This window comes from Macaca fascicularis, chromosome 5 (genome assembly GCF_037993035.2).
Source record: "Macaca fascicularis isolate 582-1 chromosome 5, T2T-MFA8v1.1".
Lineage (NCBI taxonomy): Eukaryota > Metazoa > Chordata > Mammalia > Primates > Cercopithecidae > Macaca > Macaca fascicularis.
This window is the reverse complement of record NC_088379.1, coordinates 25,517,071-25,544,625: the sequence shown is the minus strand read 5'-3', so window position 1 is coordinate 25,544,625 and position 27,555 is coordinate 25,517,071. Positions and strand designations below refer to the sequence as shown.

Genomic DNA, 27,555 nt, shown 5'->3' with positions numbered 1-27,555 from the left:
AGCTTTACCTTCTTGGCCAAGCACGGCGTCTCATGCCTCTAATCCTTTGGGAGGCAGAGGAGGGCGGATCACTTGAGCCCAGGAGTTTGGGATCATCCTGGACAGCATAGTGAAACCCTGTCTCTATAAAAAATACAAAAATTAGCCGGCCATGGTGGTGAGTGCCTGTAGTCCCAGCTACTCAGGTGGCTGAGGTGGGAGGATCACCTGAGCCCAGTAAGCAAAAATCATACCACTGCACTCCAGTCAGGGCAACAGAGTGAGACCCTGTCTCAAAAAAAAAAAAAAAAAAAAAAAAGCTTTACCCTTCTTTTCAGCTCAGATCTAGTCAGCTTCCAGGAACTTCCTAAAAAGGGACTTCGTAATTCTCTTTTAACATGTAAATTAATCTAATCACATACATATTACATTTCCCTTCTCTTAAGCATAAGCTGAGGTTTCCTTTATGTCACAATCTCTAAGAATTCTACTCATTCCTTTCACAACAACCCCAAAACCTTAGTTTTCATTCCTTCTCTCTTCAGTTGGGTACCTTTCTAGCCAATTAAAAACCTTTGATCTTTCTCCATAAGCAGGCTTTTTCCATGAAATGCTTAACCAAAAAATGCTGTTTGAAAGACAGACTCAAGAAACTATTCACAAGAAAATTTCAGGAACCAAGTGAAGAAACAATGAAAGTCCCCAATTAAACATAAAAAATGCTGACATTTATAGAATACCACGAGAAATATTTTTAAATCACCTTGTTGTAATTTAATTTTGGTTAATCTACTTTATAGGTAATTTCTGTTGAGTCCACATTCAACCAGTATGAGAGTATGAACCCAGTTTTGCTGTTTCTTCTTAATAGCAACCCAAACAAGAATAGGATCAAGAGAGAGGGCCAGGATTTTCCTTATAATCACTCCATAGCTCAATTAACCTAAGCTCAAGACAGTTTTAGGATCAAGAGCTTGTTTAGCCTTTTCCTTTTCAAAACGGTACTTTTGGGGTCACATTTGTGTAAAAAACTACATTTTCCACCAAAGAGAAAGCTTCGCTGTGAATGACCTAATGTATCACATAAGTATTTGGGAAATATTATGTAGCCCAAAAGAAAAATTGTGGATTATTTGATTTTGTAAGATCAGGGATTTATTAACAAGATGACCTTTATTAAATTCTCCTTCTGGCTTGAGTATGTGTAGAAAGTAGAAAAGTTCCTCTTCAAAGCTCGTCTTGGTTTAAAAATAAAATAACAGACACTAGAAATAATAGCTTCTTACTCTAAAGCCTCCTATCAACTATTAGTTCTTACACTTTACCCCAATTAGTCGCTTTGGTTTACTTAGGCATGTCTGGGCAGGCCCAGACAAGTCTTAGCGCATAGCTTTATGCCTCTTCCTTATTCGGAAATGTTATTGCTTTCTTAAACCTTTTGTAAGCAACTTCCTCTCTTCTTTGTTCTTGCTTGTACTTACCTATTTAGGAAAGTTTTATGTTATTAGCAAATCGGGTATCAATTTAAGACTGTGAGGTCCAGCTCCAGCCAATGGATGCAGGACAAAGAGGTAAGGATGACCCAAATGCATAAGGGACAAATATGTCTGCTTTCCCTTGGTTAAGTGTGCTCTCTCCATTACTCCATCTGCAAGGGGCACCTTTTCTGCAGAAAATAAAGATTGCCTTGCTGAGAGGTCCTCTGTCTCCATGCTGACTTTTCTTCATGGCACCAATTATCTATTCCTAACAGTATACTACAATTCACTTTGTTTCTCCCCTTGAGGAGACAAATCCCCTATTTTTTATTTTGTACTAGCAAATGAACCCAGTAATAGAAACCATCCTTTGACACATATATTAATATATAATTGGCAAATTCATGTGGTAACTACAATTAACTATCCACCAGAAAAACAATAATCTTACCTTTTTTCATTTCCATATGACTTCTGTGCAACTTTTGCATGAAGAATAAGTACTGTTTGATCCCCTCGCTCTTTTAAATAATTTCGCATAGCTTCCCTAAAATCAAATATAAATATTACTGTTACAGAGGTGAAATTCGTGATGAAATCTTCCTTCATTACTATGCTCTGTAATGAGAGGAATGCTTATAAATATTTTTTAAATAAGCAAACCTTAAAAACAAAAACAATAAAGCAAAGTAAATCCATAAATTAAACTGGAAGATTATACAATGATACTAAACACTGCTCATTTTCAATTCTATTCCTTGTTCTTTAAAAATAAGAAACTGTCTTGCATTCTTTAGAATTTATGATGTAACTCAAACCACAATTACACCTTCCAGAATAACTAGAATCAACATATACACTGCTAATGTGGCTTTAAAATATTATGAAGTTAATAAAATGCAGTAATTTTGTAGTTTAATAATGTAGTTCCCCTCCTCAGTTTCCCTACCCCAGCTCTCAGAAGCAACGTTTTTCACTGAATACAAAAGCTGTAACAAATCCTTAGGTCATCCAAATTTGTTATTACATGATCCTAAAATGACAATTCTATAGGGACCAAGAAAGGCCTATCGTTCACATACGAATACATAATTATCTCAAGGATATTAAATAAATAAAATTTAATAAAGGCTAATTGAAATCAATGAAAATCTGAATTTTGAAAAAAATATAATGTTAATTCTTTCAAGTAAAAACAACTCTACATATTTATTGAGCAAATGGTCGATACAAAGTTCAATATCTTAAATGTATTTACATACTCAATTGTTTTGCTAAGCAATATTATATAGTAAAAAGAAAGCAAGTTCTACACAGATGAAACTATAACAATTCTGAATAAGCAGAATCCCAATTCTTGAGATGTCTTACACAGCCCAAACTTAAATGTTATTCTACTCATACTATAAAGACAAATATCAGGTTAAGAGGGTAGCTATACAATAGTAATAAGTTATTAAATATTAGGATTTCTAGGTTTACAGCACTTACATACTAAGTAGCCTGGGGCAAATCATTTAACCTCAACCAGCCTGATTCCCTAACTGGAAACGGAAGATAATAACACCTCCCTACCACAGGGTGGCTGAGGGGATTAAATGAGATAACCTAGATAACAGCATTTATTTTTACCAACTGAAAAAACCTGTTAGCTCCAAGGCAGGGCAGTAATACCAGGATATAAATAGACTGAGAACTAATCCCTACCACTGAAAAGGAACTCAAAGTCCAAATTGTAATGAAATGCAATAATCCAAGTAGAAATATGTACAAAAAGCACCAATAAGGGAATGCCTATGTAAAGACAAGGGTGGATGGTAAAGGACTACACTGGGAAAAGTTTTTAGAAGCCCTAATCCTGAGAGAGAAGTAGACACAGGAAGTGGGAGGAGGAAAGCATAAGGTGCTCCAGGGCCTGAAAATAGTGTGAACGAAGGCATCGATAACTGCACATTCAGGCTAAGGAGTAAGGCAGTCACAACAGTAAAACAAGAGCAGCTAATGTTTCTTGAATGTTTCCTATGTGCCAGGCCTTGAGTTAAGCACTTTAACTCCATTATTTTATTTAATCCTCATAATGCAAAAAGTTAAGTACTGATATACTGCTAACACCATTTTGATTGTCATGCCCAAGTTCTTATAGTGAATAGTGGCAGTCGGGAATTCAAACAAATTTGCAAGATTCTAAGGTGAGCATGGCAGTGAATAAGGTTGACAATGACAGAGTCAACTATGAAAGGCTTTGAAAATTGGACATTTGTATACTTAAATACTAAGTATAAAAGTTTACACTATTTCAAATATTACCCCGTAACAGGTGATGATAAAAGTAGTAATACGTCTCTGCATAGCAAAAGAAACTATCAATGGAGTAAACAGACAACCTACAGAATGGGGAGGAAACACGTGCAAACTATGCATCTGATAAAGGTCTAATATCCAGCATCTATAAGGAACAAACAAATTTACAGGGGGAAAAAAAAAACCCATTAAAAAGTAGGCAAAGAACATGAACACTTTCCAAAAGAAGACATACATGTGGGCAACAAGCGTATGAAAAAAAGCTCAATACCACTGATCACTGGAGAAATGCAAATCAAAATCACAATGAGACACCATCTCACATCAGTCAGAATGGCTATTATTAAAAAGCCAAAAAATAGCAGATGCTGGAGAGGTTGCAGAGAAAAGAGAACATTTATACACTGTTGGTGGTAGTGTAATTTAGTTCAACTGTTGTGGAAAGTTGTATGGCAATTCCTCAAAGAGCTAAAAACAGAACTACCATTCCACCCAGCAATCCCATTACTGGATATATACCCAGAGGAATATAAATCATTCTACCATAAAGTCACATGCACACGAATGTTCACTGTAGCACTATTCACAATAGCAATGACATGGAATCAGCATAAACACCCATCAGTGACAGACTGGATAGAGTGTGGTACATACACACCATGGAATATTATGCAGCCATAAAAAAGAATGAGATCATGTCTTCTGTGGGAACATAAATGAAGCTGGGGGCAATCTTCCTTAGCAAACTAACACAGGAACAGAAAACCAAATATCACATGTTCTCACAAGTGGGAATTAAATGATGAGAACTTACGAAGACAAAGAAGGAAACGACAGACACTGGAGTCTACTTGAGGGTGGAGCTTGGGAGGAGGGAAAGGAGCAGAAAAAATAACTATTGGGTACTGGGCTTAATACCAGGGTGATGAAATAATCAACAAACCCCCATGGCACGAGTTTACCTATGTAACAACCCTTCATATGTAACCCTGAACCTAAAATCAAAGTTTTTAAAAAAAACTCTTGGAAAATTATTTGACGTACTTTTAGGGGAAGTATTGTTATATGGTTATTCATTATGATTAAACCTTTAAGTATAAAAAAAGTGGTAGCATGTAGTAAGATCCAGAGAAAAACTCAAAATGAAAAAAAAAAAAATCCATCCCTTTTGTGAACTGGGACAAGATCACCAGTCAATTTTCTCTCCAGCCCATTATAGAAAATCAATACTGTAGAAACTGAATTTTCAATCTAAACTAAAGGCAATGAGAGATCTTATTAAGGTTTTTTAAAAATACATAATTAATTTTACTTTTTAGTTATTTTTAGAGAAAGGATTCAAAAGCAGAGGGACAAGACAAACATAAAAAGGCTCTCACACTAAGAAGAAGGTAACAGAAGACAGTAGGGAACAGGAAAAATAACTATTTTTTTTGTTTTGGGAGAAGTGGGTATATATTATTAGGTTCTGCTGACAAAAGTCAACTCTGAAGTGCCCCTGGGACCTCCGAGTTGAAAGTATTCAGTAGGTTGTTGGAAGTATCTATGCATAGTTCAAGAGAGAGGTCTGGGCTGAAAAGGTGGAGTTCACTAGTATGTAATTGGCAAACAAAACCATGGAAGTAAATGTACTCCCCCGGAACAAAAACACATTGACAGGAGAGTCAAGAAGAAAATGTATTAAAGGAAACTGAGAACTGATAACAGGAAGAACTGAAACCAGCCTCAGGTGCTGTAGAAAGACACAACCTCGAAAGAAGGGAGCAATCAAAGGTGAGATGTTGCAGAAGTCAAGGTCACTTTAATTTCAGCAAGAAGTCTAACAGATGCCAGCTGGGCGAAGGACATAAGCAGGAGTTAAGTCTGAAAGTCTCTATTTTATTCGTAAAATGAGAGGCCATCATGATGTCTAATGGATAAGAAAACAGCTGTAAATACTGGAAATACCTTCCAGGGTATGGAAAAGGAAGCTAACTATGGACAAATAAAACAACTGAAGATTGGTATCAAAGGACCAGCTAATGTTGGAATCCAAAAAGAATGGTGTCAATTCCCACTAACATTCCAAGGAAGGGAATAGGGAGACCATACTCTCAAACCTGCTGGGTACTAGAGATGCAGCCTGGAGAGTGTAACAATGATGAGGGATTTGAGGTGCTACGAAGTCAGGTGACTGAACATAGAGTTCAGGGTGAAAAAGAAAACAAAAGCAGGTTGGGTGCAGTGGCTCACGCCTGCAATCCCAGCAATTTGGGAGGCTGAGGCAGGCAGATCACCTGAGATTGGGAATCTGAGACCAGCCTGACCAACATGGAGACACCCTGTCTCTACTAAAAATACAAAATTAGCCAGGCACGGTGGTACATGCCTGTAATCCCAGCTACTAGGGAGGCTGAGGCAGGAGAATCGTTTGAACCCAGAAGGCAGAGGTTGCAGTGAGCCGATTGCACCATTGCACTCCAGCCTGGGCAACGAGAGTGAAACTCTGTCTCAAAAAAAAAGAAAAAAAAAAAAAAGCAAAGCCAAGAGAAGGCCAATATCCTGACAAAACCAGCACAAAATTTCTCAGCACAAAACTTGAAGGGCTACTATATATTTGAATAATTTTAAGCCATTAAGTGTATTTCTGGATACCAAATTCTATTTGCATTTGTAGTCTCTATTACATTATTTAGCAGTAACTGCATTGTGTTTGTCAGGTTTCATGCTTATTTTTCTTGTCTTCCCAAATAAGGGCAAGATTCATACTTTACATTTCTATCCCTTTCATGACAACTCAGGTAAATCAGGACACAAACTTGGTATTTGATAATATCCAAGGCAGTCACAAATGCTTTCTACAAAGATTTTAATTATAATCATTAAACGAGCTAAAATTAAAAAATCACTCTACCAGTACTCTTCTAAGCATGTATTAACATAACCAACAACCTTGAGGGTAACACACTATTACGTACATTTCAGAAACTGGGTAGAGGTTAAGTCACTTTCCCAAGATGATACTGAAGAGCGAGGATTCAAATCTAGGTAGTCTAGCTTGTGAGGACAAAATTACACTATTAGTGGTTAGGGGTATAGCTCTGGTGTGAAATAGATCAGGGTCTGTTACTAAGGGTCTGTCTCACTAAGCCTGAGTTTTCTCACCTGTAAGGTAAAGACAGTAATACCTCATATTGGGGGTGGGGGGGACACTTTAAAGTAAGTTAGTCCCACAAACTGACAGAAAGCAAGTGTCAGTAGCCTCTAATTATTAATATTATTTCCTTAGAAAGACTTCAACCTTCAATAGTACACAAAGTGCAGAGGGAGGGAAAATGGGACTTGCACTGAGGCTTTGAGAGCCAAGTTGAAAATGACCTAGGAATGAATGATCAGGCATCTTAACCAATGTGCAAAACACAAATTTTGTAAGTACACCAGGTAAACTGCACAACTATCCATCTTCCCACTGAAGATTTATCGAAAGCCCACTGTATTCTAGGCACTGGGCATTTTGCTGGCTTCTACTACTGGATGTAACTGTTCATAGTTCTAAGAACTCACGATGCTTATGATGAATGCAGGGTGACAGCTCTGGTTTTCCTTGTCTTTTCTTTCATATTTAGAATACAAATTCCTGAAAAAGTAACTAGAGCCTCAAGGTAATCATGAACAATAGTTGTCCTGTAAGAGTAATTTGCCAAATAGCTTCTTTCAACAGTAAAAATAAATTTTGCTTTATTAAACAGAATATTAAACATTAAAAATTATGTTCTCTGGCAATTAAAACTTGATCATTGACTTTCTGCACCTTAAGGAGCCATAAAAAAAGACGGTATACTCTAAAGAAGCACAATAAATAGTAAAGCCTGTCAAATAATAGCCCATATGCTTTTCATCCAAATAGACTAAGGCTGTGTCAATAAATAGGATTTCTACCTCAGCCCTGTTGACATCCTGGGCAAAATCATTTTCTGCTGTGGAGAGACTGCGCTGTGCATTGTAGGAATATGTAGCAGCATCACTAGCTTTTACCCTGCAGGTGCCAGTAGCGCCCTTCCTTGAATTATGACAACCAAAAATGTCTCCAGGTGGTGCCAAATGTCAAGAAAGAGGATGGAGTGAGATGGTCACATGGATTGAAAACTACTGGGATAAACCGAAAAAAATTTCAGTGGTAAGATATCACAATCATCCAGGTTTTTTTTTTAATAAAAAAATACTGAAAAATTTATTATTGGAAAAACATATTATGGGTGCTGAAGAATCCTTGACCATATAATTATTTTGTTTTATACTGAACTTTTTTGAATACTTTAAAACATAATGTAAATTTTGAAGTCTATTGTTTACTAATTTCATTTAATGATTCCACATAAAATTTTCATTCTAAGTGAAAAGCAATTGGATCACACCTGTAATTGCAGCACTTTGGGAGGCTGAGGTGGGCGAATCACTTGAGCGCAGGAGTTTGAGGCCAGCCTGGCCAACATAGTGAAACCACCTATCTACAAAAAATACAAAAATCAGCCAGGCATGGTGGCACATGTCTGTAGTCTCAGCTACTCGGGAGGCAGGGAATTGCTTGCGGAGATCGCAGTGAGCCAAGACTGCACCACCTAGGCGACACAGCGAGACTCCGTCTCAAACCAAAAACAAAAAAAAAAAAGGAGATTTTATTTTTATCAAAAATAATTTTACTAACATTAACTTATGACATTATGGCAAATGCCATTCTGGTTCAATATGTTTAATCTGTGATTACCTTCATCAATTTTTTTTACTGTGGTTTGCTTTATAAAATTCAAACTTTTTTTACACAGCAAAAAAGAAAAGAAAAGAAAAGAAAAGAAAAGGAAAGAAAGAAAGAAAGAAAGAAAGAAAGAAAGAAAGAAAGAAAGAAAGAAAGAAAGAAAGAAAGAGAGAAAGAAAGAGAGAAGGAAAGAAAGGAAGAAACCACAAAGAGAATGCTAAATTGAAACATCCATGAATAGTAAGATAAGCTCATGTGCTGCTGTTACCAATGGATCTGCTTTTACTAGTTATGCCAATGGAGGCAATGGGAGTCTGCAAATAATGAGAAAAACCTGGTCCCCGCGTAAAGGTAAAAGACAACTTCAGTTAAGGGAACATAATCAATGGTATTAAATATTACAGAACAGTCAAGAAAGATAAAAATTAGAAACTCTTCACAAATTTGACAATTAGTTCATAAATGGAACAGCTTAATTACAATTTTCTCAGTGAGTTGGTGGTGAGGCAATACCACTGAAGCAAGCTACAAAATGAAAGGGAGGGAAGGAAGCACAACGAATATAGTCATGCTTCTTGGCTATTAAGGAAAAGGGGTGGTGGTGGGAATACCTAAGGTTATGGCAGAAAAGTTTGTCTCTTTACAGGATTTTTAAAATTTTGGATACAAAGGGAAGTTTTTAATTACTAAGTCTGTTAAAACAAAAAAAGCCAAGAAGAAAATGTAAAGATGCACTGCAAAAAAACCTAGTGTCTATAAACTGAATACTTCTAAGCAGTTGAAGTATATAACACACAGAATTCTGAAAGACAGGCTGGGCGAGGTGGCTCCCGCCTGTAATCCCAGCACTTTGGGAGGCTGAGGCAGGCGGATCATGAGGTCAGGAGATTGAGACCATCCTGGCTAACACAGTGAAACCCCGTCTCTACTAAAAATACGAAAAATTAGCTGGGCGCAGTAGCACACGCCTGTAATTCCAGCTACTCAGGAGGCTGAGGCATGAGAATCGCTTGAACCTGGGAGGTGGAGGTTGCAATGAGCTGAGATCATGCCACTGCACTCCAGCCTGGGCGACAGAGCGAGACTCTGTCTCAAAAAACAACAACAACAAAAAAGAGTTATAAAACAGAGACTAATAATATGCAACAGAGACAGTATGTGGCCCTCAAAGCCTAAAATATATACTACTTGATGCTACAGAAAATGTTTGTTGATCCCTGCAGACAATTTTTAAAAGTAAAGTTTTTAAAGAAAAGTTCCAAAACAGAATTCTGATTAAATCAATTAAGTATATTACATGGCTGACATTCAATCAAGATTTTTTATAAAATTCTTCCTCAAAACTGGACTTATGGACAACTGACAGTTCAGAAAGCTCAGCTCAACTCTTCTCACATCTACTTCTGGATGCTGCCAAAAGGCATCCAGATTTATATGCACCCCCACAAAACCTCGAAGAACTGCCCTATTTTTGTCAGATTCTGGCAGTCTCGCCTTTTACACTGTCTCAGACACTTCTTCTCAAAGTGAGCTCCACAATAGTTATGGTTTACAAAGAGGCGGGTCTCAATCAAAGATGCCTCAGTGAAATCAGATAAAATAAAGTGAAACCAATTAATGGCAGGACTACTCAGAACCGTAAGCAAAATCTTCAAGAGAGGGATATTTGTAGGCTTTGTTTTCCAAGCTATTAGACCTGACTAAGATCTCCTTGTTTTTCCCCCAAGGAAGCTTTCTGAGAACTACTGTTTGCCTGAGGGCCAGTTTTGAAAATGACAATCTAGGGATACTATCAATAGTCAAAAAATTCCTGGTGCCCTTGTAATACACTAAAACATTGAGGCTGCTATACTAAGTGTCTACATCTATCAGTGACCAAAGCCAAACAACAGTACAGGTCCTGTTCCTAGGGAAACACCTACAAATCTCCCTTCAATCCTCTCTTTTTATGATAGAAGTAAAAATGTCCCAAAATTCCAGTTTTTTGTAGATAAGTAGGTAAATTGCTTCAAATCCTGTCACACAGCTATGAGACATATCCTTTCAAATTCTGACCAGCTCTTGGTTTTCCCCTGCCCGCCTCCCACTCCCAAATAGGCATAGGCCATTACATTGACAGCAATGGGTCATCAACACATCTGTGTTCTATTAGCTTAAAAGGTTATTGTACAAATAAGCCATTTTGCTACTTAAGGTTTTACATCTCATGTACAGAAAAATTTGGGACTAGAGGAATTTGAGAACATAAAACAGTATGAGGTGTTGACAATCAAAGGCAGGTCACCATCTTGGTTCTCCTATTTTTAATCCTGGTTGATACTATCTAAAAGATGACCTTCACAACAGGATGCTTTTTCAATATTGCTTAATTTGGAGTAAGAATAGTGTATAACAGATTTCAAAGATTTTTTTTAAAGGAATAAAATCTGCCCGATTTTGAACTCTCTACACACCAGTGGAGAGAAAAAATGTTAAAATATTTTTCATCAAATAAAATAAGAGATTCTAAAATTTTCCCAACTTGAATATTATTTAAAGGAGAAATGGAGAAAAAACCATTTTAAAAAGCATTCGCAAGGCAAGGCGTGGTGGCTCTTGCCTGTAATCCCAGCACTTTGGGAGGCCGAGGCAGGGGGATCACTTGAGCTTAGGAGTTCAAGGCTAGCCTGGACAACATGGGGAAATTCTGTCTCTACAAAAAATATACAATTAGCCAGGCATGGTCATGTGCACCTGTAGTCCCGGCTACTCAGGAGGCTGAGGTGGGAGGCTGGCTTGAACCCGGGACGCAGAGGTTGCAGTGAGCCAAGATCACACCACTGCGCTCCAGCTTGGGTGATAAAGCCAGACTTTGTCTCTCAAAACAAAACAAAACAAAAGGCCAGATGGTACCTAAAATTATAATATATTATCAAAAGGGAAAATTTCTGATTTCCAAGTTTGTGCTTAACAAAATAAAATTTTATCACAGATTTGGTCACTGATTTTACATTTCCATTTGTTGTTATACAAACTTTTTGCTAGATTTGCCTTATTTTAGCTTAAATAATAAGCAATATAAATCTGTAGTTTGCTGTCTTTCAGAGATTTAAAAAGAAATAAAACTTATCTGAAGCCAGGTGTGGTGGCTCACACCTGTAATCCCAGCACTCTGGGAAGCCAAGGCAGGCGGATCACTTGAGGTCAGGAGTTCGAGACCAGCCTGGCCAACACGGTGAAACCCCATCTCTACTAAAAATTAAAAATTAGCTGGGCATGGTGGCAGGCACCTGTACTCTAGCCTCGGCGACAGAGCAAGACTCCATCTCGAACAAAACAAAACAAAACAAAACAATAAACAAAAAAAACTTACCTGAATTTTCCCAAGAAGGTACACTAATCCCTTTCAGAATATTTTAGAATATTTTTCAAGTATAAAAGCTTCTAAGTTTTTAACAGCTTTATTGAGATTTAATTGAAATACAATAAAATGCGCTTATTTTAAAGTGTGCAATGTGACAAGTTTTGGCATGTGTATACACACCATCACCAAAATCAAAATAAAGGTATTCACAATTGTGAGTTTCCTTTCTGCCTTTCTGTAATCTTTCCTCCTGCCTCCCCCTATCCCCAGGAAACCACTGATCAACTTTTTGTCACTATAGATCAGTTTGCATTTTCTATAATTCTATGTAAGTGGAATCATGCAGTACATATTCTTTTTTCCTGACACACTTAGAAAATTCAGTATAATTATTTTAAGATCCATCTATGCTATTGCATGCATCGAGTTCCTTTTTTACTGCTTAATAGAAATTCACTGTAGAATACACTACAATTTGTTGATCCACTCACCTGTTGCTGGATATTGGGGTTGTGTCTGTGTAACTATTACAACTAAAGCTAACACGAACATTCGTGTTCAGGGCTTTGTATTCAGGTGTTTTCATTTTCCTTGATTAAATATGTAGGAACAGAATAACTAGGCCATATGGTAGAGGTTTAACATTTTAAGAAAGTATAAATTATTTTCCAAAATTATTATACCACTTTATATACCCACTGCCAATGTATGAAAGTACTAGCTGTTCCCATGATGAGTCCTTTAAATTTCAGACATTGTAACAGGTATATAGTATTAATAGTATCTAACTGCTAGAAAGTGTATGTGTCCCCTAAGATTCCTATGTTGAAATCTAATCAGAAATGCCATGGTAGTAGGAGGTGGGGCATCTGGGAGGTGATGAGGTCATGAGGATGGAGCCTTCAAGAATAGGATCAGTGCCCTTGTGAGGACACAAAGATGACAGCCATCTATCAACCAGGAAGCATCTTCCAACAGACATCAAACACACTGGCGTCTTAATCTTAGACTTCCCAGCCTCCAGAATTATAAGAAATACATTTGTGGTTTATGAGCCACCCAGTTAATGGTACACTTTATAGCAAACCAGTGGGACTAACACACTCACTGTAGTCTTAATTTGCACCTCCTTAATGGGTATTTGTTATACTCATACATTCTTTGGATTAGTATCTGTTCAGACCATTTCCGTCCTTTAAAAATGGATTATTTCCTTATTATTTACTTTTCAGAGTCATTTTCATCTTTGTTCTTTATTTTGATGAAGTAAAATTTATCAATTTCTTCCATAGATTGTGTTTTAGTGTCTAAGAAATGTCTGCCTAATAAACAACATTTTCTCCCATGTTTTCTTCTAAAAGCGGTGTAAAGTTTTACATTTAGGTCTACATTGAGCTATTTTTTTAAATAGGGTACTATGTATAGACTGTAGTTACTTTGTGTGTGGCGGGCAGGTTGAAGGAGCAATGGATATCCAATTGTTCCACAATCAACTGTTAGAAAGACTATCATTTTAAAAAATCTAGCTAAATTGCCTTTGCACCTTGACTGGAAAGCAACTGATCATATATCTGAAGAACTATTTGTGGCCACTAATCTGACACAATGGTCTACTTAGCTACCTTTATGCCAATACACTACTTTAAACTACCATAGCTTTATAATAAGTTTTGAAACCAGGCAGTGTAAGTTCTTTTTGCTTTTTTTTCAAGGTTGTTTGCATTTCTATATAAATTTTAGAAACAGCTTGTGAGCTGTTACAAAAAACAGCTGAGATTTTGACTGTGATTGTGTTAAATCCATAGGATCAATTTGAGAAGAACTGACATTTTAACCATATATATTTATTTGAGACAGGGTCTCGCTCTGTCATCTAGGCTGGAGTGCAGGGGCGCAAACATGGATCACTGCAGCCTTAACCTCCTGGGCTCAGGCAATCCTCCTGCCTCGGCTTCCCAATGTAACTGGGACCACAGGCACATGCCACCATGCCCAGCTAATTTTTTTTATTATTTGTAGAGACGAGGTCTCACTTTGTTGCCCAAGCTGGTTTTAAACTCCTAGTCTTAAGTGATCCTCACACCTTGGCCTTTCAATGTGCTGGGATTATAGGCATGAGCCATTATACCTGGCTCATTTCAACAATATATTAGGTCTTCTACCTGAAGAACATTTAATTAGGACTTCAAGTTCTCTCAGTGGTGTTTGGTAGTCTTCAGTGTAGAGTTTTTGCACCTTTTGTCAGACTTTTCCCATGGAATTACATATATTTTTATACTACTGTGTAAATTGTATTGCTTTCAAATTTCAATTTCCCATTGCTCATTAGTATACAGAAATACAATTTAGTTGTGTATGTTAATCATGTATCCTACTACCTTGCTAAACTCACTTTTTAGTTCTAGTAGCAAGATTCTGCAGAATTTTCTATATAGATGATCATGACATCTGCAAATAAAGACAGTTTCACTTCTTTCTTTCCCATCTAGACGTCTTTCACTTCTTTTTCTGGCCTTATAGTACATCAAAATACAATGTTACATGAAATCTGTGAAAGGAGACATCCCTGTGTTGTTCCTGATGTTGGAGGAAAAACATTGTGTTTCACCAAACAGCATGTTGTTAAATGTAGTTTTTTCATAGGCACCCTATGATGAGGAAATTCTCTTTTACTCCAAGTTTGCTGAGAATTTCTATTAAGAATGGATGTCAAAAGCTTTTTCTAAATCCCCCGAGATAACCATATGATTTTCCTTTTTTGTTCTATTAATATATTGAATTACATGAACTGTTTTCCATTCCTGAGATAAAGCTCAGTAGGTCAAGATGAATCATCCCCTTAATATATTGTTAGATTCCATTTGAAAATTTGTGAAGACTTTTTATAACTATGTTCAAAAGGAATACTGGACTGTAATTTCATTTTCTTGTAATGTTTTGCCTACTTTTCGCAACAGGGTAATGCTATGCTCACAGAATGAACTGATAAGTATGTCCTGCTCTCCAATTTTCTGAAAGGGTATATATGGAACTGAGATAATTTTTTTCTTAAACATATAGTAGAATTTCAACAGTGAAGCCATCTGGGCCTGCAGTTTTGTCAGAAGGTTTATAAGTTCAATTTCTTTAAATATAGGACTATTCAGGTTACCTGTTTCTTCTTGAGTAAGCTTTGGTAGTTTGCTAGTTTCAAAAAATTTGGGCATTTCTTCAAAAGTTGAATATTATTGGCAAAAAGTTAATTGTTATATTTGCTTATTATCCTTCAAATATCTGTACTCTGTAGTGATGTCACCTTTTTTGTTCTTGATATTGGTAATTTGTACAGAATCGGATTTCTTTCTAGTATGATCATCCTTCTGCTTGAAGAATTTCTTTTAATACTGTAGCTAAGGCCTATTTGCAATAAATTCTTTCCATTTTTACTATGCCTAAAACAGTATATATCTACTGGGTATAGAATTCTAGGTTGACAAGTATAGGTCCCCCTTGAGCACTTCAAAGCACTTGCTCTGTCTTATCCATAGCAAGGTTTCAGATGAAAAACCTGCTGTCATCCTCTCTTTGTTCCTTTGTGCATAATTTGTCTTTTGTTTTCTGTTGTTTTTTTATCACTGACTTTAATCAATTTGATTATAGAGTACTTCCGGGTAGTTTCTGTACTCAGGATTAACTGATTTTTTTTTTTTTTTGAGATGGGGTCTCACTCTGTCACCCAGGCTGGAATGCAGTGGTGTGATCTCAGCTCACTGCAACCTCCATCTCATGGGCTCAAGTGATCCTCCCACCTCAGTCTCCCAAGTAGCTGGGACTACAGGCACGTGCCACAACTCCTGGCTAACTTTTTTTTTTTAACTTTCTGGTACAGATACGGTTTCGCCATGTTGCCCATGCTGATCTTGAACTCCTAAGCTCAAGAGATCTGCCCCCCTCAGCTTCCCAAAGTGCTGGGATTACAGGCGTGAACCACAGCACCCAACTTAGATCTGTGGTTTTACAATTTTCACTAATTTTCCAGTTAGAACATTTTTGCCATTGTTTCTTCATATATTCTTTTAATCATACTCTCCCTACAATGACTAACTACATATATATTAGGTCACCTGACAATAAACCATGGCTCACTAATGCTCACCACTTTTTTTCAGACTTTTTCTTTGTGTGCTTCATTTTAGACAGTATCTATTTCTATGTTTTTGTGTTTACTAATCTACTCTTTGTCCATTCTGAAATTAATCCCAAGTGTATTTTTCCACCTTAAATATTGTAGTTTTCATCTTTAGAGATTTGAGTGTGTGCGTGTGCGTGTGCGTGTGTGTATAATCTATGTCTCTAACCTCTCCTCTAGCTCAGGTATCTACTAATTACAGCCTGTAGGCCAAATCCTACCCATCACCCATTTTACAAATAAAGCTATACTTCACTTTACAGACAATCTAATTATTTACACATGGTCTACTGCTGCTTAGTAGTATGATAGAAGTTATATGGGCAACAAAACCTAAAATATACACCATCTGACCCTTCAAAGAAAAATTTTCCCAGCTCTTGATCTTGGCATCTTGGACATATAGAACACAAACATAGTAACTATTTTAGGCTGGGCACCGTGAATCACACCTGTAATCCCAGCACTTTGGGAGGCCAAGGAAGCAGAAGGATTGCTTGAAGCCAAGAGTTCAAGACGAGTCTGGGCAACATAGTGAGACCCTGTCTCTACAAAAAAACAAAAAAATTACTGTTTTAATGTTCTTATCCAATAATTCTATCATGCATGTCATTTCTGGGTTGGTTTTGATTCACTGATTTTTCTTGTTATGGATATTTTCTTGCTCCTTTGTATGACTGGTATGTTTTGATTTTGTCTTTCTTAGTGCTGGATATTTTTCTATTTCTATATTCTTGAGCTTTGTTCTGGTACACAATTAAGTTTGATCTTTTCAATCCTTCTTTAAGTTTGCCAGGTGAAAACAGAGCATCATGCCTGGACTCAATTTTATATCACTACTGAAACAAAACCCTTCTGAGCAGTCTAGCGAATGCCCCATAAATTAGGAGATTTTCCACTCTGGCTACTGTTAACAGGCACAATTCATAGTCCTAAGTGAACTTTAGAAATTGTTTCCTCTAATTTTTTGGGATGTTTTTCCCCAATCCCCACGACGGAGTAGTTTCCTTACACACGCATGCTGATCAGTATGTAGCTGAAGACTAAAAGGAAACCTCTGTGATAGATCTCTGGACCTATTTATACAGTTAATTCCTCTCCACTTTGCAGCCCTGCTGTCTTGCCCTCTGTGGACTCCCAGTTTCTCAGTAATCACTTATCCTTCTATACCTGATGTTCAATACCTGGAAAACTGTTGTTTTACATATTTTGTCCAGGTTTTTGTTCCAAGCCAGAGAGTAATTCTACTCCATGTTACTCTATCTTGGCCAGAGGCAAAAGTCTTAAAAGCTACTCAAGTTTTCCAAAGAGGGGAAACTGCTTAAAGGGCAAACAATGGAAAATAATGATAAACTAAATGGGACTTACTGCATCTATTTAGGGGAAAGAAAGGCACATTTCCTTATGAGGTTTATTATCATTGTACTGATTGTTATTTTTAGAGAATGTTATTTTACATTAACTTACTCATCAAAATATATCATTAGCAGTCTAACTGCTGCTGGTAATGAAACAAAAATGTTAAATTTTAAATTTCAAAATGTCTAGACATATGAATACAGCAATTCCACTCACCAGAACTGACTCAACGGAATATATATATATGAAAACAAGTAATTGAAAATATATTTACATGGCCTTGTGAGACAAGCTATATTTTCCCAGTTTACTTAACCTAGAATTAATATAATGCTTTTTCCAAAAAAAATTTAAATTTAAAAATAATATTGAGATTACAGAAATGTTGTAATAGTACAAGTAGTACAAAGAATTCCTAGTCTCCTTTCACTCAGACCTCCATAATGTTAACATTTTACACCTTATTTGCATATTGTTATTTAAATCATTTAAGAGCAAATTGCAGATATAGTACTACCTCACCCAAAATATTTCAGCGTTTATTTCCTAACAAGGACATTCTTTTATACAATTTTCGCCGATTCAATACTAATACCTAATCTACAGATTTTATTCAAATTTTGCCAGCTGTCCCACGGAAGTCCTTTATGAGGGTCCCCTGGTGGGTGAAGTAGGTATTCTGAGAAACTACTACTGCCCTCAGGTCAAATCAGGAGGGTCACCAGTTTTTGTAAACAAAATAAAGTTGTACTGGAACACAGATATGTCATTCTTTTAGATACTGTCTATGGCTGATTTGGAGACACAAGGACAGAGTCGAGAAGTCCTAACACACTTAGTGAGGCCCTCTAAACAACATGTTTATTATCTGATCCATTACAGAAAACATTTGGCCACTTCAGCTTTACAGCAAAAGAAAAAAATTTTTTCCTGTTCAGGATTTGTTTAAATATAGCTTTGTCTCTTTGGTCTCCTCTAATCTAGAAGAGTTTTGCAGTGTTTTGTGTTTTATAATCTTAAAATTTAGGAAAAGCAAGTAACAATTTATTTTCTAGAATGTCCCTCAATTTGTTTCTGTCTGATGTTTCCTTATTCTTGGAGGTAGCTTATGCATTTTTGGCAAAAATACCACAAAAGTGATATAATATGTCTTTCTTGGGATGCACATGATACCTATCTGTTCATTACTGGTGATAATAATTTACATAATTAAGGTGATGTCTGACAGGTTTCTCCACTATCATGTTATTACTTTTCCCTATTATCATTAAATACATATGTTGTGAGTGTATACTTTGAGACTCTGTAAATACTGTGTTTGTCATCAAACATTAATCCAGTAGCGTAAGCATCCACTGATGATTTTTGCCTACTGAGGTTGTCAAAGCCTAATTTCCTAATGCCACCACCATTCCTTCTACATTTATTAGGCAACATGCGTCTGTAAGGAAAAGCTATCCTCTTTGCCCTGTTTACTGATTATAAATAATTTTTACTTATATAAATAAATAATATTTACCCTGAGATTAATTATCTCCGTATAGACTTTTAGGCTGTTGTTTTATTACAAGGGTTTTAATCCATTACTCTCATTAATTATCTTGATAATCAAAGCGTCCCAGATTTCCCCTTCGAACTGTCCTTTGTATCCTTCATCATTCTTTAAGCATAACAGCTTTTTAAAACAATAGCAATAATTTGGAAATAACCTAAATGGTCATCAATGTGAAATATTAAAAGTGGTATGAAAACAATGAAAAACCATGGAGCCATTAAGGGGAATTATCAAGGTAGAAGATGTACTGTTAAGTGGCGTTAAAAGGTGTAGAACAATGATAAGAGTGTGATCTCAGTTGAGTTTATGAAGAAAAAGGACAGACATATATACATACAACTTTCTTGAAAGTCTCCAAAAATAAACGGCTAATAAGGCAAGGTTTGCACTGACTCTAGGACATGGCTATAGAACTAGGTCTCTTTATTTTACAACTCTGGCTGCTGGAAATCTTAAAAATCATTCAAGACTAATACTTTTAACATTCATAACTAAAACGTAAATTCTACAACTTACTTATACTCATTAAAAATAGATAAAACTTGTGTTTTCTTAAAATGGGTAGAAATTGTTTTCCTTAAAACTCTTTCCTAAAAGCATTTGCTTTCAAATCTCACCTGCAATCAACAAATTGTGATGGGCTAACCACAGCTAGATATAGAAAGCTATCTGCACTGCCATCCATGTTGTATTCACTACATTAGACTCAAGACTAATTCTAAGAAAGGTTTCATTTTCCCTTTTCAACTATTCCTTTTATTCCCGTTTTTGGTGAGGGAAGGGAGGAGAGATGAGGGAAAGGAAGGATGAGAATAAGTTTATGCTCTAGATAGTAATATTTGAATGACTTCAAGGGTACCTAACATAATATCTAAAACAATAGGATTTATACTTTCATAAATGTGTGTATGAAAAGCTGACTAATATAATACTTACCTAGTAAGTCGTTTAGGTGGAGGCCGCTCACCAAATTTCCTGGAAAAAAAAAAATAAAGAAAATAAAGTTAAGTAAGCCATATGACACACTCTACAGAAAGCTTTTCAGGCATCATAAAATCTCCTTTATGACTTACACTTCAACCTCACTGAAGAACAATGAAGACAGAAATCCTCTGGTAAGCATTTGTATCCCCAAATTGCAAAACACACATTTAAACATGATTCTTAAACACAAACAACATGCCCTCAGCCTTACAAACCCACTCTGAACAAGTAACACACTGATTACATGGGGAGGACAGTATCTTTTAGAGACGACTTACCGGCTAGTATAAAACAACTAGCCAACGACCCTCACAAAGTTCATCATGTCTCAGGCACTATGCTATACATTTGCTATACACCCTATGTAATCATTAAAAAATAATTCTATTAGCCTGGTGTGGTGCTGCATGCCTGTAGTCACAGCTACTCAGGAAGCTGAAGTGGGAGAAGAGACTGAGCCCAAGGGTTCAAGGCTGCAGTGAGTCATGATTGCGCCACTGCACTCCAGCCTGGGTGACACAGCAAGACTCTGTCTCAAAAAAAAAGAAAAAATAATAAAAATAAAAATAAAATTCTGTTGGGTATACATAGGCTTCATTTTAAATATGTAAAAAGCAACAAGCCCAATATCACAAAGTAATTAAGCATTAGGCAGAGATGAGACTTCCTAGATTTTAACTATTTAATTTGCCTATTTTTAAAATGGCCTAACATAGAAGCATTTCAACTGGTTGGGAGAGGGCAAAGAGAAAAACAAGAGCAAAGGCAAGAAAGCACAATTCAGGCTAGAACTGGAGTACAACGTGACAGTTAAGAGAAAGACTAGAGTAAGACTGGCTGGGTTCAAATCCATGATTCAGTATTTACTTGCTGTGTAACCCTGAAGTTACTTGACTTTTCTAGACCTGTTTCCTCCTCTGTAAAAAGGACACAGTGACTGTGCTTACCTGAAAGAGTTGTTGAGGGAACTAAACATATTAATTAATATACAGAAAACACAAAAGGCTGGGTGCAGTGGCTCACACCTGTAATCCCAGCACTTTGGGAAGCCGAGGTGGGTGGATTACCTGAGGTCAGAAGTTCGAGACCAGCCTGGCCAACATGGTGAAACCCTGTCTCTACTAAAAATACAAAAATTACCCAGCTACTTGGGAGGCTGAGGCAGGAGAATCGCTTGAGTCTGGGAAGCAATGGGTGCAGTGAGCCAAGATCGCGCCTTTGCGCCACTGCACTCTAGCATGAGAGACAGAGTGGGACTCCATCAAGAAGAGGAAAGAGGAGAGGAAAGGAAAAGGGGGAGGAAAGGAAAGTGGGGAGAGGGGAGAGGGGAGAGGGGAAAAGGGAGAGAGGAGAGCAGAGAGGGGAGAGAGGAGAGCGCAGAGGAGAGGGGAGAGGAGAGGGAATAGTGCCTGAAACACAGTAAATACTCAATAATAGCTAGTAATTATTATCATTTTTAGCTATAAGCAGTTAAGCCAAAATAACTAAAGGAACGAAATACGATTTAATAGAGATAAGTAAGTATATGAAGAAGAAGCTGTGGTTTCTATGTGACGACCTGTTACTTCCTCTGAACTAGGAAGAGTGTACACTTCTGAAAGAAACAGTAAGGCACAGCGCTTGAAAAAGACCAAGAGAAGTTGTTTTTCATTTTGAAGCAGGACTACAGTTAAAAATAGTTAAGTAACTTGTTCATAAACACAGTTACAGGGTATTAAGTCTTATTTGACTTAAAGATTTCTCTACTGTATTTGTAATGTTCCACAAGATTATTAACTTTGGTGATAAAAGTCATAGGATCCCATTTAGTTCATTTTGTTCATTTGTCCTAAGATACTGTTTATGACTTCATAATTCATAAGCAATAAGTATCTGTGACTGGAATATTTTAATATTTTCATTAAACCTGAAATATTGAAAAATGGCTTTAATTGAAATAGCACCAAAAAATGGGCAAATAACCCAAGTTTTTGAAATAAGAGTTACTTATAATTAGTTCTGTTTGATTTTATCCCACATGATACTCAATTTCTAAAATCAAGAAATAAGGCAAGGCATGGTAGCTCATGTCTGTAATCCTAGCACTTTAGGAGGCCAAAATGGGTGGACTGTTTTGAGTTCAGGAATTGAGACATGGCGAAACCCCGTCTCCACAAAAAGTACAAAAATTAGCCCAGCATGGTGGCGTGAGCCCCTAATCCCAAGTACTCAGGAGGCTGAGGTGGGAGGATCACTTAAGTGAAGGAAGTCGAGGCTGCAGTGAGCCAAGATCACACCACTCCACTCTAGCCTGGGTGACAGATCAAGACCCCATCTCAAAAACAAAGAAAGAAACAAAACACAATGTTTTACTGGTAACACCAGCAAGGTGGCTAAAGAACACAGATTTCAAAATACTGAACTACTGATCAACCCACGAATTCCAGCTATGTAATTAAATGCAAAAATCTGAATCTTTTTCTACAAAAAAATTTTTTACACTGATTAAATGTACCACTATAGCATATGATTACAATAAAACTGCATTAATAGGTTATATATAGTTTACAAAAGCCAAACAGTTTAAGATACTCTTTAAAATACTTCTTTAGATATAGATATTTATACATATGTGAATATGCAGTGTTATACTTTATAAAGAGAGGCAAAGTGAGGTATGACCAAATTCTACCTAAGGGCTTAAAATGGTAAAAATTTTAGAGACACACAGTTAACAAATGAGATAAAGCATTTTAATGATGCTGCCACCCATCATACCAGCTACAAATACTAAATACGTAACCAGCCAGTGCCTCTTTGGATGTATGTAACACAGGATCTAACACAGGTTTATTACATGACTAGTAAGAGATGCATCGCACTCAAAATTCAACTGTAAATTTTGCTCCTTGATGCTCTGAAATTCTGTCAGTATTAGATTAACAAGTAAATATTAATTAAAATATCTAAGTCCTTTTTTGGAAATGCCCATTAGATCAAGTTGGCAATTACAAAACATGCCTATGCAATAACACTCCCGCCCCACAGAAAATATATGCTAAAGAGCTCAATATATTTGCCTGTTGAGTCTGGACAGCATTTTACACAAAATGATACATCCTTCTAGGAGTCATCCTAAGGCTAGAAATCTCATAAATGTTACTAAGCTCAAATTGCTCCTTCTGTATATAATAAAACATTTCTATTAATTGCATGCAATCCTGATCTTTCTAATGCATATGCAATCACATTCCTACTTATCTCATTAAAGCTAATGGTTACTGTATATACTGGAGTAGGGAAATAAGAAAATGAGTTTTTTGAAAAAACTCAAAAGGAATGAGGCAGGTTGACAACACATAATTCTGGCAGGGCGCAAGAGCTCACGCCTGTAATCCTAACACTGTGGAAGGCCAAGGTGGGTGGATTGCTTCAGTGCAGGAGTTCAAGACCAGCCTGGATAACATAGCAAAACCCTGTCTCTTCTAGAAATACAAAAAACAGCCGGGTGTAGCACCTGGGGTCTGCAGTCCCAGCTAATTGGAGGCTGAAGTGACAGAATCACCTGAGCCTGTGAATGGAGGCTGCAACGAGTTTTGATTGAGCCACTGCACTCCAGCCTGGGCAACAGGATTGAGACCCTATCTCAAACAAAACAAAATAAAACAAAAAAAGACAATGCATAATTCTGAGTTCACAATCAAACTAAATTCTAATTATTTAATAAATCTCCATAGGGATACACATTAAAAACTGTCAAGTTATACTAAGGTACTACATACATCCTGCACTTACCAAAGTCCACTTCCACTACTAATTTGATTAAACAAAATTCACAATGTAATATTTATTTTATGCAACCAAAATAATCACTTCTCAGCAGAATGACAGCAGTCAGCTATCAACTACTCACGGATTGATTGTAATTTAATGAATTACAAATCAATAACTGATTATACTGTCTCTCATCTTGCAATAGGGACACTGGGAAAGGAGGTACACATTTTTATCTTTATTTGCACTCTTTTAAAAATAAGGTGCCTATTGACATGATCTGTGTCGAGAATCAAACCAGAAATAAGTTGGACCAACCATATTTAGACAATTATTATGTAAAACATTTTTGATAATAGGCATATGGTGTATTTAACAATGGGGAAAAAAATCAATGCTTACGCATCTAGAGGCCCTTTTAACTTCACCAAATAATGAGTTAATTACTCATTGTAACAAAGAATCATTGCTACTACCCAGTTTATCTTTTTGCTAAGTATAGATTGTCAATATCTCATTTGCATGAGTAGGATTCTCAAATTTTCTGCATACTACGTAAAATCTAGTTTTAATTAAATGTAATAATCCTGGCACACATTTAAAGGAAAAAAGTTATGATTCTGGGCTTTAACAACAACAACAACAAAAAACAAAGCAAAAATGAGCCAGGATATAGTTGATTTGTAACATGCCCTTTCCTTCTTGCTTTATGTTCTGTATACTTTTCCCTCAGACTGATAGTGGCAACAAAGAAAACATTTGCTTACCGTCACCACCCAGTAAGGCTCATATAACACTATGGCTCAAGAAAATTTACATTCTTCACCATATATATGTCATAAGTAAAATTTAAAATTAGGAAATTCATTTTACTTTAATTTCAGTAGCTTTCCTCCTCTAAGAAAACAATGATTTTATATTCAAAGGAAGAACTTCTGGGGAAAATGCCAGTTGCTGTAGGTTAATCTGATTCCATACACCTGGAAGTATGAGACTTTTTTTTTTAAGTTGCAATCTATCATTAAACATAATGCTTCCTACCTGTAAACAGTATTGAGGTTCCCACATATCCTCCAATCCATTCAAATTTTGAAGTAAGTAAAAACCCTGCATACACAATAATATATATATACTTCTGTTTTGTTCACGGAGGAGGTATTGTTTTCTCCCAAACCACATACATTTGCTTCTACATACTTCCTTAATAGATAGGTGAATATGACCACAAATGTATTGAGGACAAATGTGATAAAAGTTATCAAAACTACACCATCTTAACACCTTTTCTGGCTAACAGATGCTTCACCTAAGAAAACCAACTCAAATATCACAAAGAAAAGGAAAAAAGAAAAAGAAAAGGCTTTTTTGAATACAGAAAAATATAGTAATTACACTGTTACAAAAAAAAAAAAAGCAAAAATCTATCTAGAATGCTGTCTAGTAACAGTACTGGAACTTTGATTTGAAAAACATAGCTGGCTTAAAAAATAAGCTCACAGGGACACCCTACTTGCCCTTGGGTTGTGAAACTAGAAGTTACTTATTTTTCTCTATTTCACAAATCTCTGTAACACACAAAATGAGATAAAATAATAGGATTAAAATTAATTAAGACAAGAAACATGGTGAGGTATATGCTGGAGAGAAGTTTTAAAAAAGCATCAGCAATCCAAACTCGTAATTAAACCAAACTTTACACCAATCTGCCATAAACAGTATATAAATTTTAGGCAGCTCAGAAGTGCTGGGATTTCTGAACCATGAAGCAGTATTTGATTGGAGAAAAAATAGGCCACCTGATCCATAACCCCAAGGCAAATATGAACCAGAAGAAGAAAACAAATAGGTGATATACATTACTACTATATTCTGCGATAACAAATAGTATGAAAAGTTAAATGATACTAAGAAACTGTTTAGTTTTACACACAAAAAAAATACATAACAGGCTCATTAGTAAGACTACTATTGCTCCTTGTGTCCAGATCTGTTCATTCACCAAATAGTATTGAGCACCTTGAGTAGGGGGGCAATTATAGGTGTCCATCTATATAATTTATAAAAACAAAACATTCAGAAACTACTTAAATATTGTACCTACTGAATATGATTGAAGAGGTTAATATTTGAAAATACATTTTTAAATAAATATGTAATTTTACTTTTAAAAGTTTACTCATTCTCCACCCACAGGTGCAGAAAGTAGCTTAAGTCACACAAGAATAAGACACTATGTCAGCCTTTGTCCTACTTCAATTTCTAGTTTTGAAACTGCTCTTATCTTAAAAACCACATTTAATGGCAATGCTGCTCAAAACCTGGCTAGCTATAACCAGTTGTCCTCGGCCACAGTAACAAAGGTGATCAAAGCAAGATGTGTTCTCCTGGACAATCTCATCTACTAAACATTTTTATGAAGAAACATCCTATGGATGTTTCTCTCTTAGGCACCGTGGCTCACACCCATAATCTCAGCACTTTGGGAAGCCAAGTCAGGAGTATCACTTAAGTCAAGAGTTCAAGACCAGTCTTGGGCAATAAAGACCCCATCTCTACAAAAATATTCATGTTTTGAGGGAGGAACCTGGTAGCAAGCGATCATGGGAGTAGTTTCCCCCAAGCTGTTCTCATGATAGTGAGTGGGTTCTCATGAGATCTGATGATTTTATGTGTTTGACTGTTCCTCCTCCACACATGCTCTTCTTCCTGTCGCTTTGTGAAGAAGGTACCTATCTCTCCTTTGCCTTCTGCCATGCTTGTAAGTTTCCTGAGGCCTCTTCAGCCATGCAGAACTGAGGCAATTAAGCCTCTTTTCTTTACACATTATCCAGTCTCAAGTAGTTCTTTATAGCAGTGTGAGAACAAACTAATATAGTGTTGCATGCCTGTGGTCCCAGCTACTTACGAGGCTGAGGTGGGAGGATTGCGTGAGCCCAGGAGTACCAGGCTGCAGTGAACTATGATCCCACCACTGTACTCCAGCCTGGGCAACAGAATGAGACCTGGTTGCAGAAAAAATAAAACAAAACAAAAAAACCCCACATCCTATGGGGTAGATTTCAAAGACAGGCCATGCAGCTGGCCACTTCAGGTGAAGAAATGTACTTTCTTCTCATTAAGTTTGCTGTATAGAAACATCTGAAAAGCACCATTTTCTTATTTTATTTTATTTATTTATTTTATTGAGATGGAGAGTCTTGCTCTGTTGCCCAGGCTGGAGTGCAATGGCACGATCTTGGCTCACTGCAATGTCCACCTCCTGGGTTCAAGCAATTCTCCCACCTGAGACTCCTGAGTACCTGGGATTACAGGCACCCACCATTATGCCCAGCTAATTTTTGTATTTCTGTAGAGATAAGGTTTCACCATGTTGGCCAGGCTGGTCTTCAACTCATGACCTCAAGTGATCCACCTGCCTCAGCCTCCCAAAGTGCTGGGATTACAGGCCTGAGCCACCGCACTCAGGCTCTTTTACTTAATTTTTAAAAGTCCTTTAATTCTACCTTTTTCAATTAAAAAAAAAAACAAACACCAATGAACTTCTCTTTATAACATTCTGCCAGCAGTTTACGTAAAGAAACAGGAAGAATGAAAAGACCTAAATGAGGGTAATTGACAGTATCAACTGCAGCCACCCTCAGCATCTGGATTTTTAGGTTCCTCCAATATTGTTTCCAGGTTTGGTTCATGTCTTTCAAAATATCCATACCTGGAGACGGATTCCCCTGGGTTAAATCTCTAGCAGCCATAAGCCCCACTATCCAGACACCACAACTAAGCTGTGCGAATATGGGTCTCCATTAATATCTTATATGAAGGCGTTAAATGAAAAAGTATGGCCTCAAAAAGAAATTTTTTAAATCTATGGCCTCAAAAAAAGAGGGGCAATCAGACTCTGGGCAA

At 36.7% G+C, this 27,555-nt stretch overlaps 1 protein-coding gene across 18 annotated transcripts in view; it reads right to left on the bottom strand.

The window, feature by feature from the left end:
* Positions 1-27,555, bottom strand: part of RBPJ (recombination signal binding protein for immunoglobulin kappa J region) — a 270,713-nt gene that overhangs the window by 26,371 nt on the left and 216,787 nt on the right. For 10 of the 18 annotated variants that reach the window (XM_005554632.4, XM_005554627.4, XM_015450220.4 and 7 more), the window contains 2 exons: positions 19,852-19,890; positions 1,909-2,004 (listed from right to left, as the gene is read on the bottom strand). In XM_005554632.4, coding sequence (XP_005554689.1) covers positions 1,909-2,004; positions 19,852-19,890 — 135 coding nt within the window. Of the gene's footprint in view, positions 1-1,908; positions 2,005-2,948; positions 3,010-16,453; positions 16,550-19,851; positions 19,891-19,990; positions 20,934-27,555 lie in introns of those variants that run through there. The other 8 variants (XM_074039493.1, XM_065544839.1, XM_065544835.1 and 5 more) reach the window with 3 other exon arrangements.